Raw genomic sequence first — 21,965 nt, 5'->3', positions numbered from 1 at the left:
CAAAACGAAGAGGCGTCGTGTGCTGTGCGATGTCAGCGCACGTTAAAGATCCCCAGGTGGTCGAAATTACTCCGTAGCCCTCCACTACGACTCCTCTTTCTCTCTTTCCACTTTCATTCCCACCTTCCTCCCTTCCCTTACGGCGCGGTTCGGGTGTCCACAGAGCAAGTGTGACAGTTACTGCGCCTTTCCCTTCCTGTGAACCAATTTAATTAATTTAATCTCTTCTGTCCTGGCACCGCCGGGGTGGTGCAGTGGTAAGACGCCCGACAACTGTGCCGCAGTACCCGGGTTCGAACCCGACCTCGGCGGATGCGTTTCGATGGAGGCGAAACGAAGAGGCGTCCGTGTGCTGTGCGATGTCAGCGCACGTTAAAGATCCCCAGGTGGTCGCAATTACTCCGTATCCCTCCACTACGGCCCCTCTTTCTCTCTTTCCACTTTCACTACCACCTTCCTTCCTTCCCTTACGGCGCGGCGGAGGTGTCCACAGAAAAGAAGTGAGACAGTTACCGCGCTTTTTCCTTCCTGTAAATAAATCAGTTTTTTCCTCTTCTGTCCAGCCCCGCTGGGGTGGTGCAGTGTTAAGACGCCCGACTACTGTGCCGGAGTTCCCGGGCTCGAACCCGACCGCGGCGGCTGCGTTTCGATGGAGGCGAAACGAAGTGGCGTCCGTGTGCTGTGCGATGTCAGCGCACGTTAAAGATCCCCAGGTGGTCGAAATTACTCCGTAGCCCTCCACTACGGCTCCTCTTTCTCTCTTTCCACTTTCATTCCCACCCTCCTCCCTTCCCTTACGGCGCGGTTCGGGTGTCCACAGAGCAAGTGTGACAGTTACTGCGCCTTTCCCTTGCTGTGAACCAATTTAACTTAACTTCTGTCCGCACGAGGCAGCGGAGGTGGCTCAGCTACAGAGCCAGTAGCAGGCCCGTGCATTTTCTTTTCTTTCTTCCTACAGCCACAACAACAACAACCTAATATCATTGTCGACCAAGATGGTCCACTATCCACGCGTGTACTGATTTAAAAAAAACTGATTTATTTATAGGAAGGGAAAGGCGCAGTAACTGTCTCACTTGATATCTGTGGACACCGCAACCACGCCGTAAGGGAAGGGAGGAAGATGGGAGTGAAAGTGGAAAGAGAGAAAGAGGAGCCGTAGTGGAGGGCTACGGAGTAATTTCGACCACCTGGGGATCTTTAACGTGCGCTGACATCGCACAGCACACGACGCCTCTTCGTTTCGCCTCCATCGAAACGCAGCCGCCGTGGTCGGGTTCGAACCCGGGAACTCTGGCACAGTAGTCGGGCGTCTTGCCACTGCACCACCCCGGCGGGGCCTATCCACGCGTGTACTAACGCCTAAACGGAGGATAGATAAAAGTGAAACGAAGAGGTGTCCGTATGATGTGCGATGTCAGCGCACGCTAAATATCCCCAGGTGGTCAAAATTACTACGTAGCCCTCCATTATGGCCCCTCTTTCTTGCTTTCCACTTTCATTCCCACCTTCCTGCCTTCCCTTACGGCGCGGTTGAGGTGTCCGCAGAAAACAAGTGAGACAGTTACCGCGCCTTTCCTTTCCTATAAATCTATGTCTAAAACTGCTGCCGAGTGAGCCAATTTCGACCACCTGGGGATCTTTAGCGCACATTAAAGATCCCCAGGCGGTCGAAATTACTTCGCAGCCCTCCACTGCGGCTCCTCTTTCTTTCCACTTTCATTCCCACCTTCCTCCCTTCCCTTGTGGTGTCCACAGGAACAAGTGAGACAGTTACCGCGCCTTTCCCCTCCTATAAATTAGTTTTTTGAAAGGGGCACGACTCCGACCGGTCTTTTGATGAATTAGGCAGTTCAGGCTTTCGATTTAGGAAGGAGGAAACGAAGCAGGCTAGGTATAGCACGTGTAGCATATCGCGATAGCTAAATACGCAAGCAACCATTAGCATAGGTTCATATCATTACCTGCACCAGAATCCTCCTGCACCTAGCATGCCAATACACCCTTAAGCTCCTCTTAATTGACGTCACGACTGAAAATTTCTCCTGCTTGAATGGCCTGGTCGCAGTATAGATTGCTTCAAGCTGGGTTTTATGCACATGTCAGTGATTAATTCCGCAATATTAAGCATCGTTGGCTCTCCTCCTTCTCCCTAGAATAGGGAAAAAGTGCCGATCCGGTAACCTGTGCAGTCTATTTCGTGCGCGTAAAACACACGATGAATAAGAAAGGCCCATTAGACTGATTATTGTTTCAAGGTGCAAATGAGCAGAAACGAAACGCAAGCAAAGGCCCATAAACATCCACAGGCTAGTGCGGAAACCGTAGAGCCAGAGAATGCGTTCATTCGGCGCCTCCGGAAATCCGGCCGGAAGGCACCAAATCTCTTCGCGGTGCGCAAATTACTTCCTTCGCGCACAGATAATGTGAAAGGCAAAGCTTAGCTTTCGCGCCACGGGTGGGCGCAGTCATAATGGCTCCATTCGAGCCAAGCACGGCCAGGCAGACGGTGCTCGGGAAATATTGTCTGCCGGCCCCGCTTTGGCGAATAAGTGAGCACTGGTCCACAAGTGCAATAATGGCCGCCTCTGTCGCTTTTGTAGGAACCCACTGTAGTGTTCCCAACGCTGCGGATGATGCTCACTCAGGTGACAATTTAAATTATCCATCGACAGGCTTTGTTATTATTGGTGAGCTCAGGGATGCATTGTACGCGGCGTTCAACGGCACAACAATGTATCCGAACGGGCTTTATTTACAGTTAGAATTCTGGTGCCTCTTTGTATTCCTCCAACCCACGGTCACCACACTAAGTGAAACAATCCATATTTCTCTGCATGAGTGGTAAGCTGACGAAAAGTCGAGTGCCGGTAGTGAAGAAGGAGGAAACGTTGCGTAGCAGAGTGTTATTCACGGGGCAGCAGAGGTTAGAAAACAAGACCCCGAGTTTTCATGGCTTCTTCTATAGTTAAGCAATTCTATCGTCCCCCTTTTCGTAACTTATTTGTATTGCAGTGTTGCCAGGAGTCAAAAAGCAAATACTTTGCAAAGTTTACTTATCATGCAGCGTGCATAGAGGTTTTCGTGGTAATTGAATTACTCAGAGGAACATTTTGAAGTGGGCCCATCACGACAAAGAAACGTAATCATCTCGGTCTAATATAGATCAGAGAGTAAGAAGACCACCATACATAAAAGCCAGAGACGATGTGGTGATGACAATTTAGAAAACATACTCTAGTTAATATGATGAACTTGTCAAGGCGATGCCGTCGGGCTTTAAGGGTCAGCGCTGGAATGTCGAACATATGCCGCATTGAAATGAAGGTATGATTACGGTACGTTTGTCGCGTGAAAACGGTCCTTATTGTTCATAGCGCCTTAAATGCCAATGTCAGAAACATTGCGCTAATCATAACTGCGATATATTATCTGCCAAAATTCTGCCAAAAGAAGGGACGCGTATCGTTTTAATTACCCAGCTGCGGAATTTTCATTCTCTCCGATGAAATAGAATTAGTTCCGAAATTGATGCTCACCGCCAAGAGAGCAATAGTTTGGGCGAAATAAATGTAATTTTTTGCAGCCTTGAACAGACACTATATTATTTACTTCTATAAAATATGAGAAGGGAGGTCCGTGTCGGCTCGGATTTCAGCCTATCAGTTCAGATATGTTACATGCATTCATTTCCGAATTTTATTAAGCATTGCAGCGCATCGTCAAATCTCAGCTCTTAAAGGTGGTCATTTACTTCTATTTCGTTTAAATATCGTTAAAATAAATTACTTTAAAATGTAAATTTGATTTGAAAGAAATTTAGAATTTATAACTAGGTTACAAGTTGAACAATGTGGTTGCTATAACCGCAATATAAGATATCAACAAACCAGGAACAATTAAGGTATGAGAAAATTAGAATAAAGGTTATTTTCCAGTTTTTCTATTAATCCGGTAAACGCATTAAAAGAGGAAACGAGATCCTAAATTGAATGAGCCCTCAAAGACTGTGCAGTTGTTGTAAACCAGTTGCTCGATATTAACTCGTGCCTTTATTCCCATTAATCAGTATTTTGACATTATGGGCCCTACCAGGTATGTAGGCTGCTGTATTTTCTGAACGTGAACCACACACGCGTGTAAAGGTACCCCCACAGATTATAAAATCAGTACTATACAAAGCTTCGACGTTTGTGAAGGAACTTGGATGCTGAAGATGATTGCGAGTCCAGAAGCGCTTGCGGTATCATTCGTTCAATGTGCGAAAAGGCGCTAGTAACGCTTGTAGCCTAACTGTGACACAACACGCCTTGGAAAGCCTACCGCGCACAGTGTTTTCAAATGAGCGAACGCATATGATGGATCAGCTTTCGATGTTTGCAGCTCGTATTTTAAAAAAATCTCTCTCTCTCAAACTCCTGAAAGTTAGAATGGTTTGGGGCAAAATGGCTCTTGTACCAAAATGAAATGGCAGCGCCGTCAAGCGAAATACTTTTTTGCTTTATGAATGGCGTGACCAGGGTCTGTGAGGACTAAGTGACCACTTAACGAATTATAGCAAAAAAAAAAAGACATGTCCGTCCGCGAAGGCATCGAAGGGATGCAGTTGCTGCCACTCCACCACGACGGATTTTTGTTTCTTATTGCCTGTCAACAAATTACATACAGTTGTAAAACCTTGCCAGCCTACCTTTGTCTAAAACGATATACAAAACGTTTTCATTTTGATCATTCCGTCGACCACATCTAGCCATTGAGGCTGCGTATGCAGACTGTGGAGACCATCTCTAAGAAATGTAACACTGTCAGCGAAGTTGTCCCTTACAGATTGTGCGTTTTCTTCACTGTGCCTGAATGCCAACCGCGTTTTCCAAATGCTGTAGAGGGTCAGCCCCATAATCATGTAGTACGGCACCTTATCACTTTCTGCGGGTAGAAACCGGATGCTGTAAGGATCAATGAGTAGTTTTTATTTAAGGATCTTTGTAATTACTCTCATTGATTGACAGTATCCTAGCAGATAGCAGAAAAGTGATCGATGATCTCTGGGCTTTTACAGATAGTACAGTTGAGGCGTCTAAGGTACAAATATACCTTTATCATTAAGCCATGTTTTTACGGGCTGGGTACCACAGTGAAGCTTGAAGACAGAGGAATTGACAGTTGCCTTAACCCGTATATTCCGAAGTCTTTTTAATACATCTTGTCCTGGGCCTCCACAATATTATTTTATATAAGCGTTTGAAATAAAAAGTCGCTGAGGTTCTTCATTGCGCCTTTCTTGAAATTTATGACAGGAAGGAAATTCTACCGCGATTTAGTTGTTTCTTTATTGCATGAACTGGGATGGAATTCGATACCTGTTCATTACGACTGCTTTATTTTAGGAAGGTATTTATTGCTCTTCTTCGAATGCTGGAAACGCTATATACATTATTGATGCGGTTTGTTTTCGTACTTGGTAATTATTACATGTTGCTATGTCGTGCCCTAAATGGTGGCTCTGTACTTAGAGTGCTCAACTGCTGTTTGTACGATGGCTTTTTTACCTACAAGTTGTTTTGTAGATAAATAAAATTACATGTGGTCGACATTTGCTCAACCCCCACTACGGAGCCTCATAGCCTGAGTTGCGTTGGGACGTTTAACCCCATAAATAAAACAAGACCAAACAAAATGTGTAAATACAAACTATCTACAAACCGCTCACCAATTTCGGAGCTGCCCTGCATCTTCACAGAAACTACACTGAACGAGCGGCAAAGACACACGCCGTGTCAACAGCGGGAGCGGATCTGGTTGAACGTTTTTCTACCGAAATGTGTCCTTTAGTTGCGGCATCATATGGCATCAGTTTATTCTTTTTGGCGCAACAAGTTAACCATTGCTATCCAGCATGCGCGTCTTCATGAAGCTATGAAATCCGCCACGACGCTTCGACGTTTAAGGTTGAGTAAAGGCGCCTTTAGTGAATGTGAATGCACAGTTGTCCTAAAAACATCCAGCAAACTAAATATCGAATAAAAATAAGAAACGAAAATTGTGGGCTATGAGGTAATTAACTTTGCCCACCGGTGTAAGCAACGGGGATGTGGCAATAAGCCAGGAAGCTTTGTTTTTGGCTTACTTCCTGTTCTCAATGAAGATCACAGCGGGGGAAAAGAACGGCTACACCGTGTTTCAGAAATGTTTCAGGTTATCTAGCTCGGTCAAATACTTGCATCCATTCCGGGTTCTGAGTTTGGGCATCATAGCTTGATTGGATGTAGGTAACACAATCAATGAAATCAGTTCAGTTCAGTTCAGGCGTTCAGTCGTGTCCGACTCTTCGCGACCCTATGGACCATGTCACGCCACGCTTTCCGGTCTCTCACTATCTTCTTAACATCACATAGCTTCATCTGCAATGCCTCGAGAATGCCATCTAACCATCGCGTTCGCTGCCTACCCCTTCTCCGGCGACCCTCAACCTTTCCCAACATCAAATCTTTCTCCAGCGACTCCTCTCTTCTCATCAGATGACCAAAGTACTCCCGCGCTAAGTGATCATCTTCGCCAGCGTGTCTCACAGACATTGTCGTCCTCCATACATTGAGGAGGCAAAGCAACAAGATTATAAGTCGTATGAACACCCCACTGGATAATGGAAAGGCAACAACCGTATACCACATGGCGTGATTGGCATGACATTTCTTAAAGTCATCCGCAAGAAGCCCCATACACACGCTGCACCTTAGCACTGGAGGAAAATATGATCTATGGTTTCCGCTTTGTGGCAAATCAAGCAGCAGACCGCCCATTGAACAAAGCAGCCTTTTTGCCTCTAGCATGCTTTCTTTCTTTATATAGTGTTACACTGCGCCACAAGGCATCGCCATTTGAGGCTGTCTAAAGGCTTGTCAAGTGAATGTACGGTTAAAAGGCACGCCGCAGTGGAACCAGAGTTGGGACGAGGCCCCATGCACAAACCTAATCATCAAGAGACCAACAACAGGCCACCAAACACACATACACAGCTACAAATAAATTCGCATTCGCGTACGAAATGTGGATTATGTGCCGCCCTCCTCCCCCCCGCCCTTTTGCTGGATCACTCTTGTGAAGCCGGCAAAGCAGACATAGTGTGGAAAGGAAGGCATGGCAAAAAAGACTGGGCTGATAACTATTTCCGCAGCATTGCGGCCCTAAACTAAGCCAGTTTAGGGCAGGATTAGTGTTTTTTTTTCCTTTCGCAGTGACACTTTATTACGGATGCAAGATTTCTTAGTAGCATATATAAATCACATGAAGGATCTGGTTTTTCAGGAGGCGCTGATATTACAGGAAAATGCGCACCCCCGGCGAATAAAACTTTCCCGCAATCCTTCATAACAACTTGAGTATAGTGAGTTCATATTTCTGGCTTCTCGTAGAGAATGTTTTAAAATAGTGGTGATAGAATTAATAAAACAAGTTGGACCGTAGCTACCGTTGCGCGGTGCTTACACGCATTTTCCATGCGGGGGTAGTAAACGTGTACTTAGCGCATTTATTGCGCTTGAGTGGCAAAACTTCCTTCCGACAACAGCATAGTAGTCCTTCCATGTGCAGGTGTAGTGGCCGCGAGAAAATATGGTCCTGGACTTCAAGACGGCAAGTTTCGGCCACAAACCAGCAAAGAACGAGCTTGGAGCAGTTTCGTAGGTATAAACGGGCAGTCGGATCAATCAAGGGTTCAAAGGCGTGAGGACGAAGCCTCTGAATGAAGGCACTGATGACTATTATTGCGGTAGGGCGAAAATATCTCAATGAGTAAAATAAATTCAAAACGCGAGTTTTCAGGGGAGCGCCCGATATGCAGGTGATATCGGCAGAAATAAATCTCCTCAAGCCACTCTTACTATTCATATTCTAACGCAGCAGGAGACGAGTGATGTAGCTTGCGACCAGCAGTGCTTGTTTATTAGTAAATTATCGATCGTCTTTAAAGCAATGCGAATGAAAGCATCTTGGAACATTGAGTTATTTAAAGATATTTTTTCTCATTCTGTTGTGCGGCCAAAACGTTATATAAACAGACGCTGCACACAGCTAATAACGGAGTCATTGACGCAAAGCTAAAATAGTGAAGTAAAAAAAGAGGGGTACCTCTGAACACCATTACAGCTGCTCGAAACACGATGCCGCCTTTTTTTCACTCTATTGGCATCGCCTCCTGTTCGGCCGAGGCAGAAAGATGATGTTCCGTCATTAAGTCGCACAAAAAGCTTCAACTTCTCAGCCGAGAGGATACATGACGAAAAGGCCCGTTAGGCTTGCCAATTCGGCTTCTGTCCAACATCATTAGCCGCTGGTCACATCTATCTGGCAGTGTTGAGTTGGTGTAGGTTGTGAAGTTATGGACGCATGTTTCATCATGGGTCAGCTTCATGACATAGCAATCTAAACGCATTTTTTTATTTTCAACGTCGCTCAAAACTGAAAACAATCCTAGATAACCGAAAAATTAAATGAAAGAAAATGTGCGAGGCTGCAGTTCTTACACGCCAGCTAGCCGCAATCCACTCAGGCAGCCTGAAAGGAGCGAAGCGAAACGCGACGAGTTTTAGAAGCTTTAAGGAAACAAATAGAAAAGCAGCTTGCGCGTTTCGACAAAATTCGAAGAACAAGTACCATCGTTTTTTCCGAGGCGGTCAATTTTTAGCAAAGGCAAAGATGGCGTGCTGACGCACGCATTACCTTTTGCCTGCATATAGAGCCCGCCGTAAGTTGCAAAAACATGTATGGAATGTGCAACGCGTGGCACTACGCTTTTCCGAAAGCTAGCCTCGCCTCGTGCCTCTACCTGCCCATTGATTACTTTGAAAGAAGCGGGAAAGCTCATCTCTGCCTTCCACCCTCCTTTTCTCCTCCTCCTCCTCCTCGCGGAAAGCTAAAAAGGCGTGATGGGGCATTCAGTGCACCCGTGCCCTCTCACCAAGCAGTGGACCGCAACGCAAGCACTTGCCCACAGATTTTTCTCGCTGTTCTCTTTGCCAAGACGTGCTACACTATGTGTATAGGAAAGCTTTGCAGAATATAAACAAATCCTCCGAGATAACAATGAAATAAAATCGGTTTTATGTCAATCCTATATGGCATTCTAGGGTATGCGCGCTTGGCATGTTCAGCTGTTGTTGAGATTTGGGGATTTTCCATTTTGTCTTGTGTGGGGCCGGCTTATGATGACGCACTCTGTCCCTCTGAAATTTATCTCCGATTATTGTGGAACGTGTTGCTTATATGTTTAGGTTTCTTCTATAGGCCGTTTTTTTTTTCTTCAAGTATGTGTGCCCTACAGAGTATTCTTGGAACTGTGGTTCTAGCAGAGCGCGGATGCCGCGTGATAAAAGAAAATCAATAAGCACATGCAACTCAGTAGTGCCGGTATTAAAACGTTGCTCAATGTCGTAACGAAGAGGCAATCATACTACGGCGGACAATGGCGAGGAGTTAAGCTTACATCACTGTTCACCAGGTTAAAAACAAATGGAATCTAGTGCAATATTGCATTATTGCCGAAGAACGTCTTTTCTCTACAGGATATCCTACACATACATTTCGCATACTAGTATGAGAGTCGCTATACCGAGCTGGTCCACATAGTTCTTGCACTATCTGAGGTGAAGAGCAATTCTGATTTAAGAACGGGTATGGGACATAAAGCATGCATTTGGCGCCCTTGCTACTGTAGGCGCACTGGGCATCTATTCATAAAGTAAGAAAGCTGCAGAGCTGCACGAATCCCGAACGGAAAGTAGAGCCAGGCACAACTCTATTGGGAGATGTACACTTCTTATGTACTTTATTTATTTCCAGACCAATACGACAGCCAAGTATGCTCACTGACGCGCAACTGTTCTGGCATGCGCAACGTACTTTAAACGTGCTTTTTTCTAGAGAAAACTTGTGGCCGCTATAGCAGGTCTTTTTGAAACCACACTGCGCGCATTTATTTACACGCTATTAAATGAGGAATGACACTAAAACAGTAGAAAGTCGAGCTAGTTGGTCAGACTACATGATGAACCACGCAGCAGAATAAGTGACAACACGTAGCAGAGGCACACACACACACACACACACACACACACACACACACACACACACACACACACACACACACACACACACACACACACACACACACACACACACACACACACACACACACACACACACACACACACACACACACACACACACACACACACACACACACACACACACACACACACACACACACACACACACACACACACACACACACACACACACACACACACACACACACACACACACACACACACACACACACACACACACACACACACACACACACACACACACACACACACACACACACACACACACACACACACACACACACACACACACACACACACACACACACACACGTAAACAAGGACGATGCTAAGTACTAAAACGGCGACCTGGATAGCTCGGAATGGCGCAGAAACCTTCATCAGAAAGCCATCTCCGGTCGTGTTTTATGGGATAAATTTACGATGGAGAAAGAGTACCCCTTCCACAAAACCGACTAGACAGCCTTTCATATTTATAGATTTGAGGCTGACCGCAGATTTTGCAAAGCCTCTTGAAACTTGAAAATAAAATTCAACGGCCACTGCAATTTGCTCACTTGTCAGTGAAGTTTAAAGAAGAAATATGTCCACCAAGCCTGTATGCTTTAGGAGATTTTCTTTGCGACACAGTAATAATGGGATCTTTCAACTCCCCTTCTAAAGCATCCCCTGAAACGTCTTGTGTTGCACTAATGAAGCAGAATAATGATTTAAAACGCTGGTCAATGATGACGGGAAACCCCAAAGTTTCGGTAGACTTAGAATTATTGCATGAAAATAATTTTTCTTTAGGATCCAAACAAGCGCTGACATGCGAATACAAAGGAAACCTTTAAGGTTTCCCTAGAACCTCGCACTTAAGAGAAACTTTTCGTCCCGGAACGCTGCCTCAGCGCGTGAAATAAAATCGATCGTGGCTCCGAAGTATGCTAATTGTTACGGCTAACACGTGGCTGCACCAGAGAGAATGGATGAACAGCTCTAAGTGAGAATGGCGTCGTGTTAATGTTTAGAGGAATACAGAGGGAGAGAGAAGATATCTGACGTGACAAAATTTACTCATTAGAACCCCCCCCCCCCCCCTCCCCATGCGTATCAACATGTGAGACAATATAGATATATAACTTCCACGGGAATGTTGAAGCTGAAGAAAATGGCAAAAGAGCCTATCAACATAGAGTGATTAATCATTTTGCTTTCACATTACCCTTTGCCAGCCATTGCAGAACAATGGTTATTGTGACTGTCCGTCGGCGACCGCTTTTTGATGGAGGCGAAAAACAAGGCGCCCATGTGCTGTGCGATGTCAGTGCACGGTAAAGAACCCCAGGTGGTCGAAATTTCCGGCGTCCTCCACTACGACGTCTCTTATAGCCTGAGTTGCTTTTGGACGTTAAACCCCACAAACCAACCATTGTGACTGTCCTGGAGATGTCGCGGTTATGAGTTTCAGCACCAGACCGAATATTGCTTACCCTGCAGAACAAACGTTTTGTGGAAGCTGCACATATTGTCTTCACAGAAATATTGGCTGGGTCAGGTGGATGCTAAACTTTAATTATTCCCCTAATATGCTTTGACCCTATGTAACACTATGGTGAATTGTTCGTGTGAGCTGCGTTCCGTGATTTATTTTAAGAAAAAAATATATCGATCTTTTTTTTTATCTCACTACCCTCTAAGGCTGACATTACGTTTTGTAAAAAGGGATAACGTAAAGTCAGAAACAGCATGGAAATATTTGTTGAACTCGTTCCGAATGTAAGCATCATACATGTATTGCTTATTCCTTGATTACCAGCAAATGTCACTTCTTGGCGATAGTTGATAGAGAATCAGTTCTGTTCAGTCTTTCAGTCGTGTCCGACTCTTCGTGGCCCTATGGACCATGTCACGCCACGCTTTCCGGTCTCTCACTACCTTCCTAACATCCCTCACTAGCTTCCTAACATCACATAAGAGAATACTGCAGCAGAATTCGAACGTTCTAACTTTGCCATTTAGACAACACTGAAGCCATCTGAAGGTTTATGAACGACGGTGTGTATTCTGACGTCTTCTTTCCTTTTATTCTGTATAGAATGTTACCATCAAAATGACCGAACCGAAGAGTTTTGAATGCTAAGAGAAAGGAGTACTTTGTGCAAGATAATCAAAATTCCCCGTCTCACTTTTGATGATCCGCACCAGGCATCGCATTCTGGGTGGTAGCCACACTAGCTTCGACTGATTTCAGATTTTTTTTCTTGTCTTAGGTGACCCCACTAGGTGACACCCACAAACCAGACCTTCAGAAGTGCTAGTTACTCAATCATCGGTGTCATATTGAACGCCTTTAAAACGCTCTCATTTTCATTTGTAGGAAACTAAATTGTTGGGATAGTATCATTGGTAGAAAAAACGTTTTACTAAAGCTCCTACTTACCGATACTTACAGTTATTAACAGCCACGCATTTACTTGTTGGTTCTTAACGGTAAGCGTGCAGAAAACGCAGACGTGTGAACCCATACTCTTCCGTATACATTCAAGGTTATTCATAGGAACCCCGTATAAGCTTTAGAAGTTTGATTTTAAGGTTATACATATGACATATAAAGAATGTTAATGTCGCCGATACTAAAACTAAAAAGAAGAAATATTCTTTCAATCACGCCAAGTTCGGAGACTAAATTACAAACGCAGTTTCACAATACACATCCTTGAGGTACATGGCTGAAGCAACGGATTAGCGGTTGCGGCATATCAGGTTTTACCAGTTTAAAAACGCTGTCCTGTTGGCACAGGCGGCAATGGGAATTGCGGCCATAGTTCGCTAAACGTCTGCAGCCCTGCGTGTCTGCGTCGAAGTTATTTAACAGGGATTTCTATGGCACAGCAGGCACTGCATAACTGTGGGAGGATAGGGGTGACGATGACCTTTCTTTACTGGAAAAGTTATGATCACAATTGAGGCGAAACTAGGCCGCCTTAAGGACTCTGAATTTATCCCCTTCTTGACTGTGCGCTTTTGGCAGGAGCACACCTTCCCATTTCTGACACCGAATTCACTGGACCACACCAACTACTATGACCGCTTCCTGACACGTGGTGTCATGTGCCCGTTTCTATCACACGGGGGGGAAGTGCTGGGCTGGAGTAGTGAACATTGGTAAACAGCTGCTCGGGTAAGAAAGAATCACTGACAATGCTATGATGCTGTGATGGCAAACTCTTATTATAGCAGCCTGTGGCCAGACTGCACGATCTAAACAACTACCGCTCTCCTCTGGTTTGGCTGTCAGAGGTCGTAAAATTTACCGCTCCTTAGAAAAGCAGAACCACGACCTGGTGCTTGCGAAAAATTACATAGCTATTACTATCAACCAAATACCATCCTTTGAATTCAATCCGAGCAGTGTATTTAGGTCGCAGTTTGGGCTGTAAATGTAATCCAACCATCAGAATCTTATTTTCCAAACTCGGTAAGATAATTGTCTTGTTTTTAGCGATTGTTTGCCTCCGGTAGGATAAATATCTCTAACAAACTTGAAAATGACACCGCTGGAGTGAAAAAACAACCCTGCTCAACTATCATTTTTACATCCCATACTCTAATTTCCACCACTTAAGTGGCATCGATTGCAAGCACACCTGATCGGCGAAGTGAAGGTCATAATAAATTTCGTAGGTCCACGTATCTCTCGACCCCGCCGAGGTGGTCCAGTGGCTGGGCGCTCGACTACTGTTCCCAAGTATTGCGGGGTAGAAAACCGGCCGCGCCGGCCGCTTTCCAATGGAGGCGAAAAGCAAGAACCCGTGTGCTGTGCGATGTTGTTGCACGTCAGAGAACTCCAGGGGGCCGAAATTTCTGAACCCCTCCACTACGGCGTGTCACATACCCCAGGTCACTTTGAGATGTTAAACTCTACAAACCAGAAAAAACTCATCACTTCAAAATATTCAAGCGAAATTATTATCCCTGCGCATTAACGCTCACCTCCCTTCCCACGCTTAAATGACGCCGCAGTGACATCATCTCTGTTCTTTGCCTATGCCAGAGCTTTATCTCCTTTCCTTGTTCCAGATAACCACTGCCAAAACTACCGATAATAAACGTCAAGCTGAATTAGCCACAGCCACCACCAAGCCTTCACCAAAAACTAAGTAGAGCTCTGGGGTGCTTTTTTCGTGACACGTTTTATGGAATGCCTACAATGCAAATTGTTGTAAGAAACTGTTGCGAAATCACTTGCGTACGAACTTATTAGTCTTGTTAAGAGCATGTAAATAATTTGTAGATTTGAGCATGCTCTGTCGGATGAATTTTTTCGTACATTTTAGCCCCATTTTCGTAGCTGCAGTTTGTTATTTAAGTTTTCTTATTATTTGCCATATTTGTGCTCAATGTGGATGTCGTCCTTACGCGTGCATTTATATCAAATGATTTACTTCAATACTTGCACACTCACGGCATTAACGATAAATTATATGGAATAACGCAGCAATTGTAATAGATTACTGCTTCAGTGAGTGCGAACGCTATATATAAGTCTACTGTTTGCGATGGCATTGGTCACACATGCTGAGCGCCGCTTGATTACAAAATTTTAGAACTGTGCATGCCTTTGAAAGGCACGTCAACAATGTTACAACAAGACCGCCTGCCCCATATGAAGACACAAAAGCACCAAATATGCACACACGTATGAAGACGGTGACTGCAAACACTCACGTATGTATAAGCATTTGTTTGAAAGTTGTACCTTCGATTGACATGAAAATATAAATTTTTGCACGTCCTTTTGCGTAAAAACGTACAAGTGAAGAAACTCGAAAAGTGTTCTACTCACTGGATGTGTCGTAGAAAAGGTCGTTAAGGAACGAGAAGCAGGGCAACACGGCCGCGGATCCAGCGTTAGTAACCGGCCAGCAGGAGAGGCCGTCCCACGTGCGATGACAAGACAGTGGTCCGCCATTGTCCTCTACGAAAAAAAGCAAGATTAACAGTAGTGTAAGAGGAAGTTGAGTAGTCGGTACTAACGTCTTGAGCAAAAACAGCGCTAGGCTTAAAGGCAAAGCGAGCGACAGAGCTGACAAAGGCATGCATCCGCGGTAAAGTCGGCATACCCTATTGCACCTGCTCGCAAAGAAAGTAGAAGTTGAATCGCCTTACGGTAAATGTTTTATCATGTTCGCCACCGTCACAGCGATTATCATGAGCAAATTCCTCTCCCATATCTCGCCCATTAACCCTCTTTTAAACGAGATGCTTGGTTGGTTTGGTTGGTTTGGTTGGTTTGTGGTGGTTTAACGTCCCAAAGCCACTAAGGCTATGAGAGACGCCGTAGTGGAGCACTGCGGAATTTTCGACCTCCTGGGGTTCTTTAACGTCCACTGACATCACACAGCACACGGACGCCACTCCGTTTAAACGAGATGCATCCCCGCACACTTCCCGCCTAACGTGCTGGGCCAACCCGCGCCACGTGCATTTCCTTGGAATTTAGGCCGTTACTTTTAGCGACCATCAGGTATCTTTTTTCCGCAATACATGTTGCGTTCACGTCCATTTGTATCCGATCACTTTGACTGGAAGTCAATAACTATGACTTGTTTCGTTAATGTTGTTGTTGTTTTTATTCTGACTTGTTCTACAAGTTTTTTAAGGTTATGCGTACTATTTTCCGTTCCATATCTCTCTGCGTCGCACTAAACTTAAGTAGGAAGCTTTTCGTTAACTTGCATCTTTCCGCAAAGTCAATGAATACCGGTAAGATAGAGCTGTTATATACGTTCCTCTTGAGGGATGCTAGTCAGTTGGTGTTCAAGGTTTGAGAGTTCTTGACAAGTAATCTCTATCCCAATCTGATTCTGCTAGTTATTTTTCTTTTACGGTGTAATCCGTGGTCACTACGTGTCCTCAATAGATTTATGTCTTTCTTACTAATTGTATTTCCTGACGCAATGTTTGTCCATCACAGTTTAAACGTACTGAACAGGCGCTAAATTTTAGAGCTGGTAAATTCAGTATCAGCCAACGCCGGGAATACTGAAGATATTAGGTCGGGACATCCTCGAGCTACTTGAATGACGCCTGTGAAATCTCAGGAATGATGTCTAACATTGTCAGCAAAGAGGTCACAATGCCGTGCTGCTATGAGGGAAAACTCATATTGTGATTTCACGGTTTGTGCTGCTCGGATTTGAAGACTCTGCACAGGGATATTGTGGGCTCTCAGATGCAGCTATTTAAATGGAAAGGTTTCCACCTCCGCCGTTGTGGCTTAGAAGTTAATGCCCTCTATACTGCTGACCCTAAGGACGTGGGCTAGACCCCGCTCGCGGAAGCCGCTTTTCGGTAGGGGAGGAAAGGGGAGGCTCCTCGTGTACACTGCAATGTCACTGCAGGTTACTAAGCTCCACGTAGTTTGATTTTCGGAGCCCTTCACTACTTAGTGCCTTCTGTCCTGCATCGCCTGGGGACTTTATTAATCATAAACCAAAGCAAAACACGATATAGAGTTCAGTTCAGTTCACTTCAGTCGTTCAGTTGTGTGCGACTCTTCGTGACTCTATAGACCATGTCACGCCACGCTTTCCGGTCTCTCACTACCTTCCTAACATCACAACGATATAGAGAAAACGCTGCAAATTCCAAAGTGCATCTGAAGCGGACGTGCTGTAAAAAATTAAAAAATGGTAATTGTAAAAATTTAACTGCCCTATTTTAAATTTAGTTCCATTTCTCTGCCGTTCTTCTAGTTCGCATACGGATTCACCAAGCCCATTCAGTAAGTACCACAGCAGCAGTAGACACTTTAAAGCCGTCTAACCACATGAAACAATGAAATATCGAATATTTCGCCTCTACTCGGGTCCTTGTGAGATTGACGGTTTTGTTCAGAGATCAGAACAGCGTACAAAATAAAAGTACTGGTACTCTTCTTTGGTTCGCTGTCGTTGTTAAAGTCACACTCATCGCCTTTGAATGTACTTCAAAGTAATACTGGGTTGCATAAACCTTTCAAGTACCCCAAAACCCTACGTATCCTTCCTCGTACGCAGAGAGAAAAAATGTGCTTAATCCAATGTGCAGAGAAAGCAAGGTAGTAAGACCTGCGCATGAACCTGTAACTGCAAAGTAACGCTTTAGAAGAACACTGCGGAATGAGGTATTAATAATAGATATCCGTAACTTTGGAACCTTCAGAAGGTAAATACTGGTACATGGCTGTAGGCGGAAAATGTACATGGAGAGCAGTTTTTCAGTCATAGTGTATGTTTGTGCGGTGTGACATCTTTTATGAATTCAGGTAGAACAAGAAGAAGAAGATGGTTTGCACGGTATGACGAAGACCTGAACAAGGGTAAATGGGGTACGCCTCAGTTCGCAGATGAGCCAACGTTTCGACAAGTGGACTTGTCTTCGTCTGGGTCAGACAAAGGCAAGTCCACTGGTCGAAACGTTGGCTCATCTGCGAACTGAGGCGTACCCCATTTACCCTAATTCATTTATTCTTCATATCTGTTATGAATGCGTTGCGAACCAGTAGAAAAGCTCTGGTGCAGTAATTTCTATTGAATTGCGTTGTATGTCTGAACATTTCGGAAGAACTCGGTGGCTTAAGATTAGGTAGTGGTGTTTGTGCATATTAATGCATAGATTCATCTCCTTCGTTGCAATCAACCTTGATTACACTGCCGTCAAGATGGACCATGGATTCACTGGAGCCCGCTGTGTATTTCACAGGTAAGCTAATGTGCCACTTCATTACCAGTGGTACCGATTTCGACAGGAATCAGTTGAAAGTTCACAGAACATGGCTGACATTACAATAACGGAAAAACTAGCGCCGTGCGGAGTGTGATGAAAATCTTTTCTGTATAAACTTTTCAGCGCTGTCGAGGAGCGGTGAAAACGCAGGGAACGAAAGCGGTAACAGAAAGAAAGCCCAAGAAAACACGTTTAATACTGGCGGCTCGAAGCTATAGGATACTCTGAACAGTTCTAAACAATCGCTAGTTTTTATATTTCGTCTCAGTTTAATCCAGGACGATGTTGTAAGTCTTCGGATATAGCCGGCGAAAAAAACGTACTGCCGAACTCCGCGCGCTATTAGGTTAGCCGAGCCATTCAATATGTGTCACCTAATTACTCAATTACAGCCTGGAGGCGGAAAATGTGTATTTTTCTAAACAGGTGACCCGTTTTTTTAATGGTGACATTAAATCGGTCAAGTCTTGCTGACGGCAGCTGCGAAAAATTATAATGGATAAATAAACGCGTAATTCGCTTCAATCGCCGCGTTCTTCATTTAATGAGTAGAGCCTCCTTTTCAAATGATAACTGCATGCACTACCAACTTCAGAAGAAAGAACTCTTTCGTTTTACTGCCCTTGTTACAGACAAATAGTTGAATTCTTAAGTGACAAATCGAAAATTTAAAATCATTGGCTCCGCCAACCCACGTTGTATCTTGCAAAAGCTTCCCAATCTATACTGTCTATTCACATTACAGAACATTCATTCCTAACTTTGAGAAAATGCCGTCAAAACTTCTGAAGTTGACCAAACCTATTTTGGCAATTGGCCAAGGCGGCTTCAGATGAACGCAATTTTTTAATTACAGTTTTGGATATGACCAGTTATATTTGGAGGGTAGCTATCAACTTCTTGGTGGTGGATGGGTTCAGTCCTATAATGAAATATTTTCTCAATCAAGAGACCTTAAGGTAACATTCTGACAGAGGTGCTCTCTGATTCAATGCGCACCGATGGAAGACGACGAAGACGACCACATGCAATACTCATCCCCAGCTAGTGTTAGTAAAATACCCATCGTTATTGGCTGTTAGCGCAAACGTTAAAAGGGTACGTACTTTCCTCCCACGACAAATGACGGCGATCGCAAGTGCTCTGCTACGAATGTTTCCTTTTACTTTTCTTTGCACTATTGCTACGCAAAGCTGACAAGGTATTTTAACGACACGGAAAACAAAAAAAAAAAACTATGTTCGTATTTCTAGCTCATGGGTCAGTGCTTTGTCACTAAAATTCCTATAAGGTTCTGTATATATTAAAAAGGGTATTGCAAAAAATAAACATGAGTAAACGACTTCTGTTTTCAGCTGTCAAGTGCTTTCAGGTAGTTTTCGGTTGAAGCCAACATTCATTTCACTTCACTACTTTGACATGCATCAGAATGTGCAACCACCTTTGTCTTTTATATTGCACTACGCGTACTGCCTGTCTGATACCTTCTTGTGGGGTCATATTACCTAAAATGGATTTGCGAAAGCTACTCCTGGCGCCACATTTTCCCGTCTACGCATTACAGCAGCGGCTCAAGAAAACAAGCGTGTCTAAGGTCATAGCTCTTCCTCTCGCAGGCACCATTCGGCGGGTAGCGAACAAGGCTTACGAAACAGAGAAGGCAAGGTCAGTAACCTGCGCAAGATACTCCTCCTGATGGGAACAAGAAGGCTCAGTGTGATCCGTCGGAACGGTTTTCCCCTTCTGTAGTATAGTAGGTTTCCTTTTCGTTGTTGCTTTCGTGACGGATCCTTGTTCTATTTGTTTCGCATGATAACGTTTCGAGGCGGAGAATCTACTCTTTCCTGTCCTGTTCATTTGTTCCAAAGACGTAAGCTGACTCAGAATTGCGGAGCAGATTTCAGAAACTACGCCGGCAAATTGCCGAACGTTAAACGCACCTGAGAGGACGACCACCAGCGGTGCAGCATTGCACCACTTTGTCCCCAAACGTCTACCAGAAAACATCCCTTGCCCCTCCGTAATGGCGCTACTATACGGGCGGCTTTTTGCTGGCTCCGCTTTGTCTGATGCCCTTTCGTCAGCGTAGCAGCCATTTCGCCACCCGCAACTCTGAGGCTTGTGATTGTGATCTGCGGCTGGAAAGTGATGGCACTATCTTAGAAAAAGCGGAGTAAAAAATGTCTGCTGCTGTGATCGCGAAATAGCATTTCGCTGATGTAGGAACTACCTCGTGAAATAACATACAGGGATTTCGTAAGTGACAGGGCGTCACGTCGAACGACGAAGTTCGAGGTATCAGTGCAAGCCTGGATGCCCGTGTCATTTGTCATACCTATGGTCATTTACTAGTCTAACACCTTTCGCAACACGATTCTCTTGATGGAGCCATTCAGGGTATGCTGTTTTCGCCAGCCTTCAATCGTGAAGAATCCCTAAACGGTAGGCGGTCTGTGGCATGACAGCTTGCAACGTTTGAGTGCACAATAATGCATTCAGTGAATTTTTGTACTGAAGGCTCAATAGCGCGCAGTTATATTCAAGGCCACCCATTAAAAGAGGCAAACGTTGGCTTCTTGTTTAGGGCGGAGAACAAGGTACAGGCGCGGATGGTTGAATGGATGGATGGATGGATGGATTTACGGACGTGTGTATGTATGTATGTATGTATGTATGTATGTATGTATGTATGTATGTATGTATGTATGTATGTATGTATGTATGTATGTATGTATGTATGTATGTATGTATGCATGCATGTATGTATGTATGTATGTATGTATGTATGTATGTATGTATGTATGTATGTATGTATGTATGTATGTATGTATGTATGTATGTATGTATGTATGTATGTATGTATGTATGTATGTATGTATGTATGTATGTATGTATGTATGTATGTATGTACGTACGTACGTACGTATGTATGTATGTATGTATGTATGTATGCATGCATGCATGCATGCATGTATGTATGTATGTATGTATGTATGTATGTATGTATGTATGTATGTATGTATGTATGTATGTATGTATGTATGTATGTATGTATGTATGTATGTATGTATGTATGTATGTATGTATGTATGTATGTATGTTAGGAGGTTCTCTTTAAACGGGGTGGTGATAGTCATCGTCATGCTAAACCTTTCTTTTTTGTTTTTAACTTAGATAATTCGTCAACTTTAACGAATTTCCTTTTAGTCCCGGGTTATCTTTAAATACCCGTGTTTAATTTTGATTTAGCGTCCATGCGTTCACACCCTGTTATTTATTCACCAATCTTCCAAACGTCTCTTGTTTACCTCTAGCACCGATTCTTTCAAGCTTCCTTTGTTACCGCTGAGCCCCAGGGCCTCGGCTAGAGGCCCATATGCCCGCATCAGCATCTGGATTAATACTGCCACATTAAAGATGTTCAATTGTTTCTGGGCATCTAACCGCACATAGCACAAGTTTTATCGTGTTGAATAAATTCGCTTCTGTAGATTCAGTTTCTAAGACATCCTGCTCTAGCTTCACAAAACAAGGCCTCTGCACCTTGAGTTTTCATATAAATTTTCCTTTTTAATGCAATTTTTTCATTCCTATTATATGGCTAGGTACAGCTTCATTTCTATTGAATTATTCCACTTTTTATCATTTGTGTTCTTTGCTTGTCGTTTAATGTTCTTTATTTCTTTGCCCCGCCTTTCTACATACTTTCTGGTTAGATTTCTGGTCCTTTTTCATCACTGTGAGCCAATTCCCTTCGCTATAAGTGTTTAAATACTTCAGCTGCTCACCTATTGTCGTCCATTTTCCAGAGGCGTCCTTCGTAAAATATTTTGCTCTGAGCTTCTCGGGCTTTGAAAGATGCCGAGCCCACACCTGCTTGTACTGCTTCGTTTGTAGTTTTGTCATGGGCCCCTAGCGGTAACCTTCCCATAAATCCTTGATTTATTTCTAACCCCGACAGGACATCTGCCCTCAAACACAAAACCACGTTCCCGACGGTAAGCCCTAGTACCATTATCCCTTTCCGAATACCTCAGACTACTTCTTATCTGTTATACCCCCATAATGTCCTATGCTTCATTATCG

At 44.2% G+C, this 21,965-nt stretch overlaps 1 protein-coding gene across 1 annotated transcript in view; it reads right to left on the bottom strand.

Moving 5' to 3' along the window:
* The window catches only part of LOC146199792 (diuretic hormone receptor-like), an 84,388-nt gene that overhangs the window by 56,012 nt on the left and 6,411 nt on the right, over nucleotides 1-21,965 (bottom strand). The window contains exon 2 of the mRNA XM_084595252.1: nucleotides 14,956-15,087. Coding sequence (XP_084451378.1) covers nucleotides 14,956-15,087 — 132 coding nt within the window. The remainder of the gene's footprint in view (nucleotides 1-14,955; nucleotides 15,088-21,965) is intronic.

Source organism: Amblyomma maculatum, chromosome 2 (assembly GCF_055883805.1).
Source record: "Amblyomma maculatum isolate TAMU_Amacu chromosome 2, ASM5588380v1, whole genome shotgun sequence".
In the NCBI taxonomy this organism is placed as follows: domain Eukaryota; kingdom Metazoa; phylum Arthropoda; class Arachnida; order Ixodida; family Ixodidae; genus Amblyomma; species Amblyomma maculatum.
The sequence above is the reverse complement of the archived record's forward strand: the minus strand, read 5'-3'. Positions and strand labels throughout refer to the sequence as shown.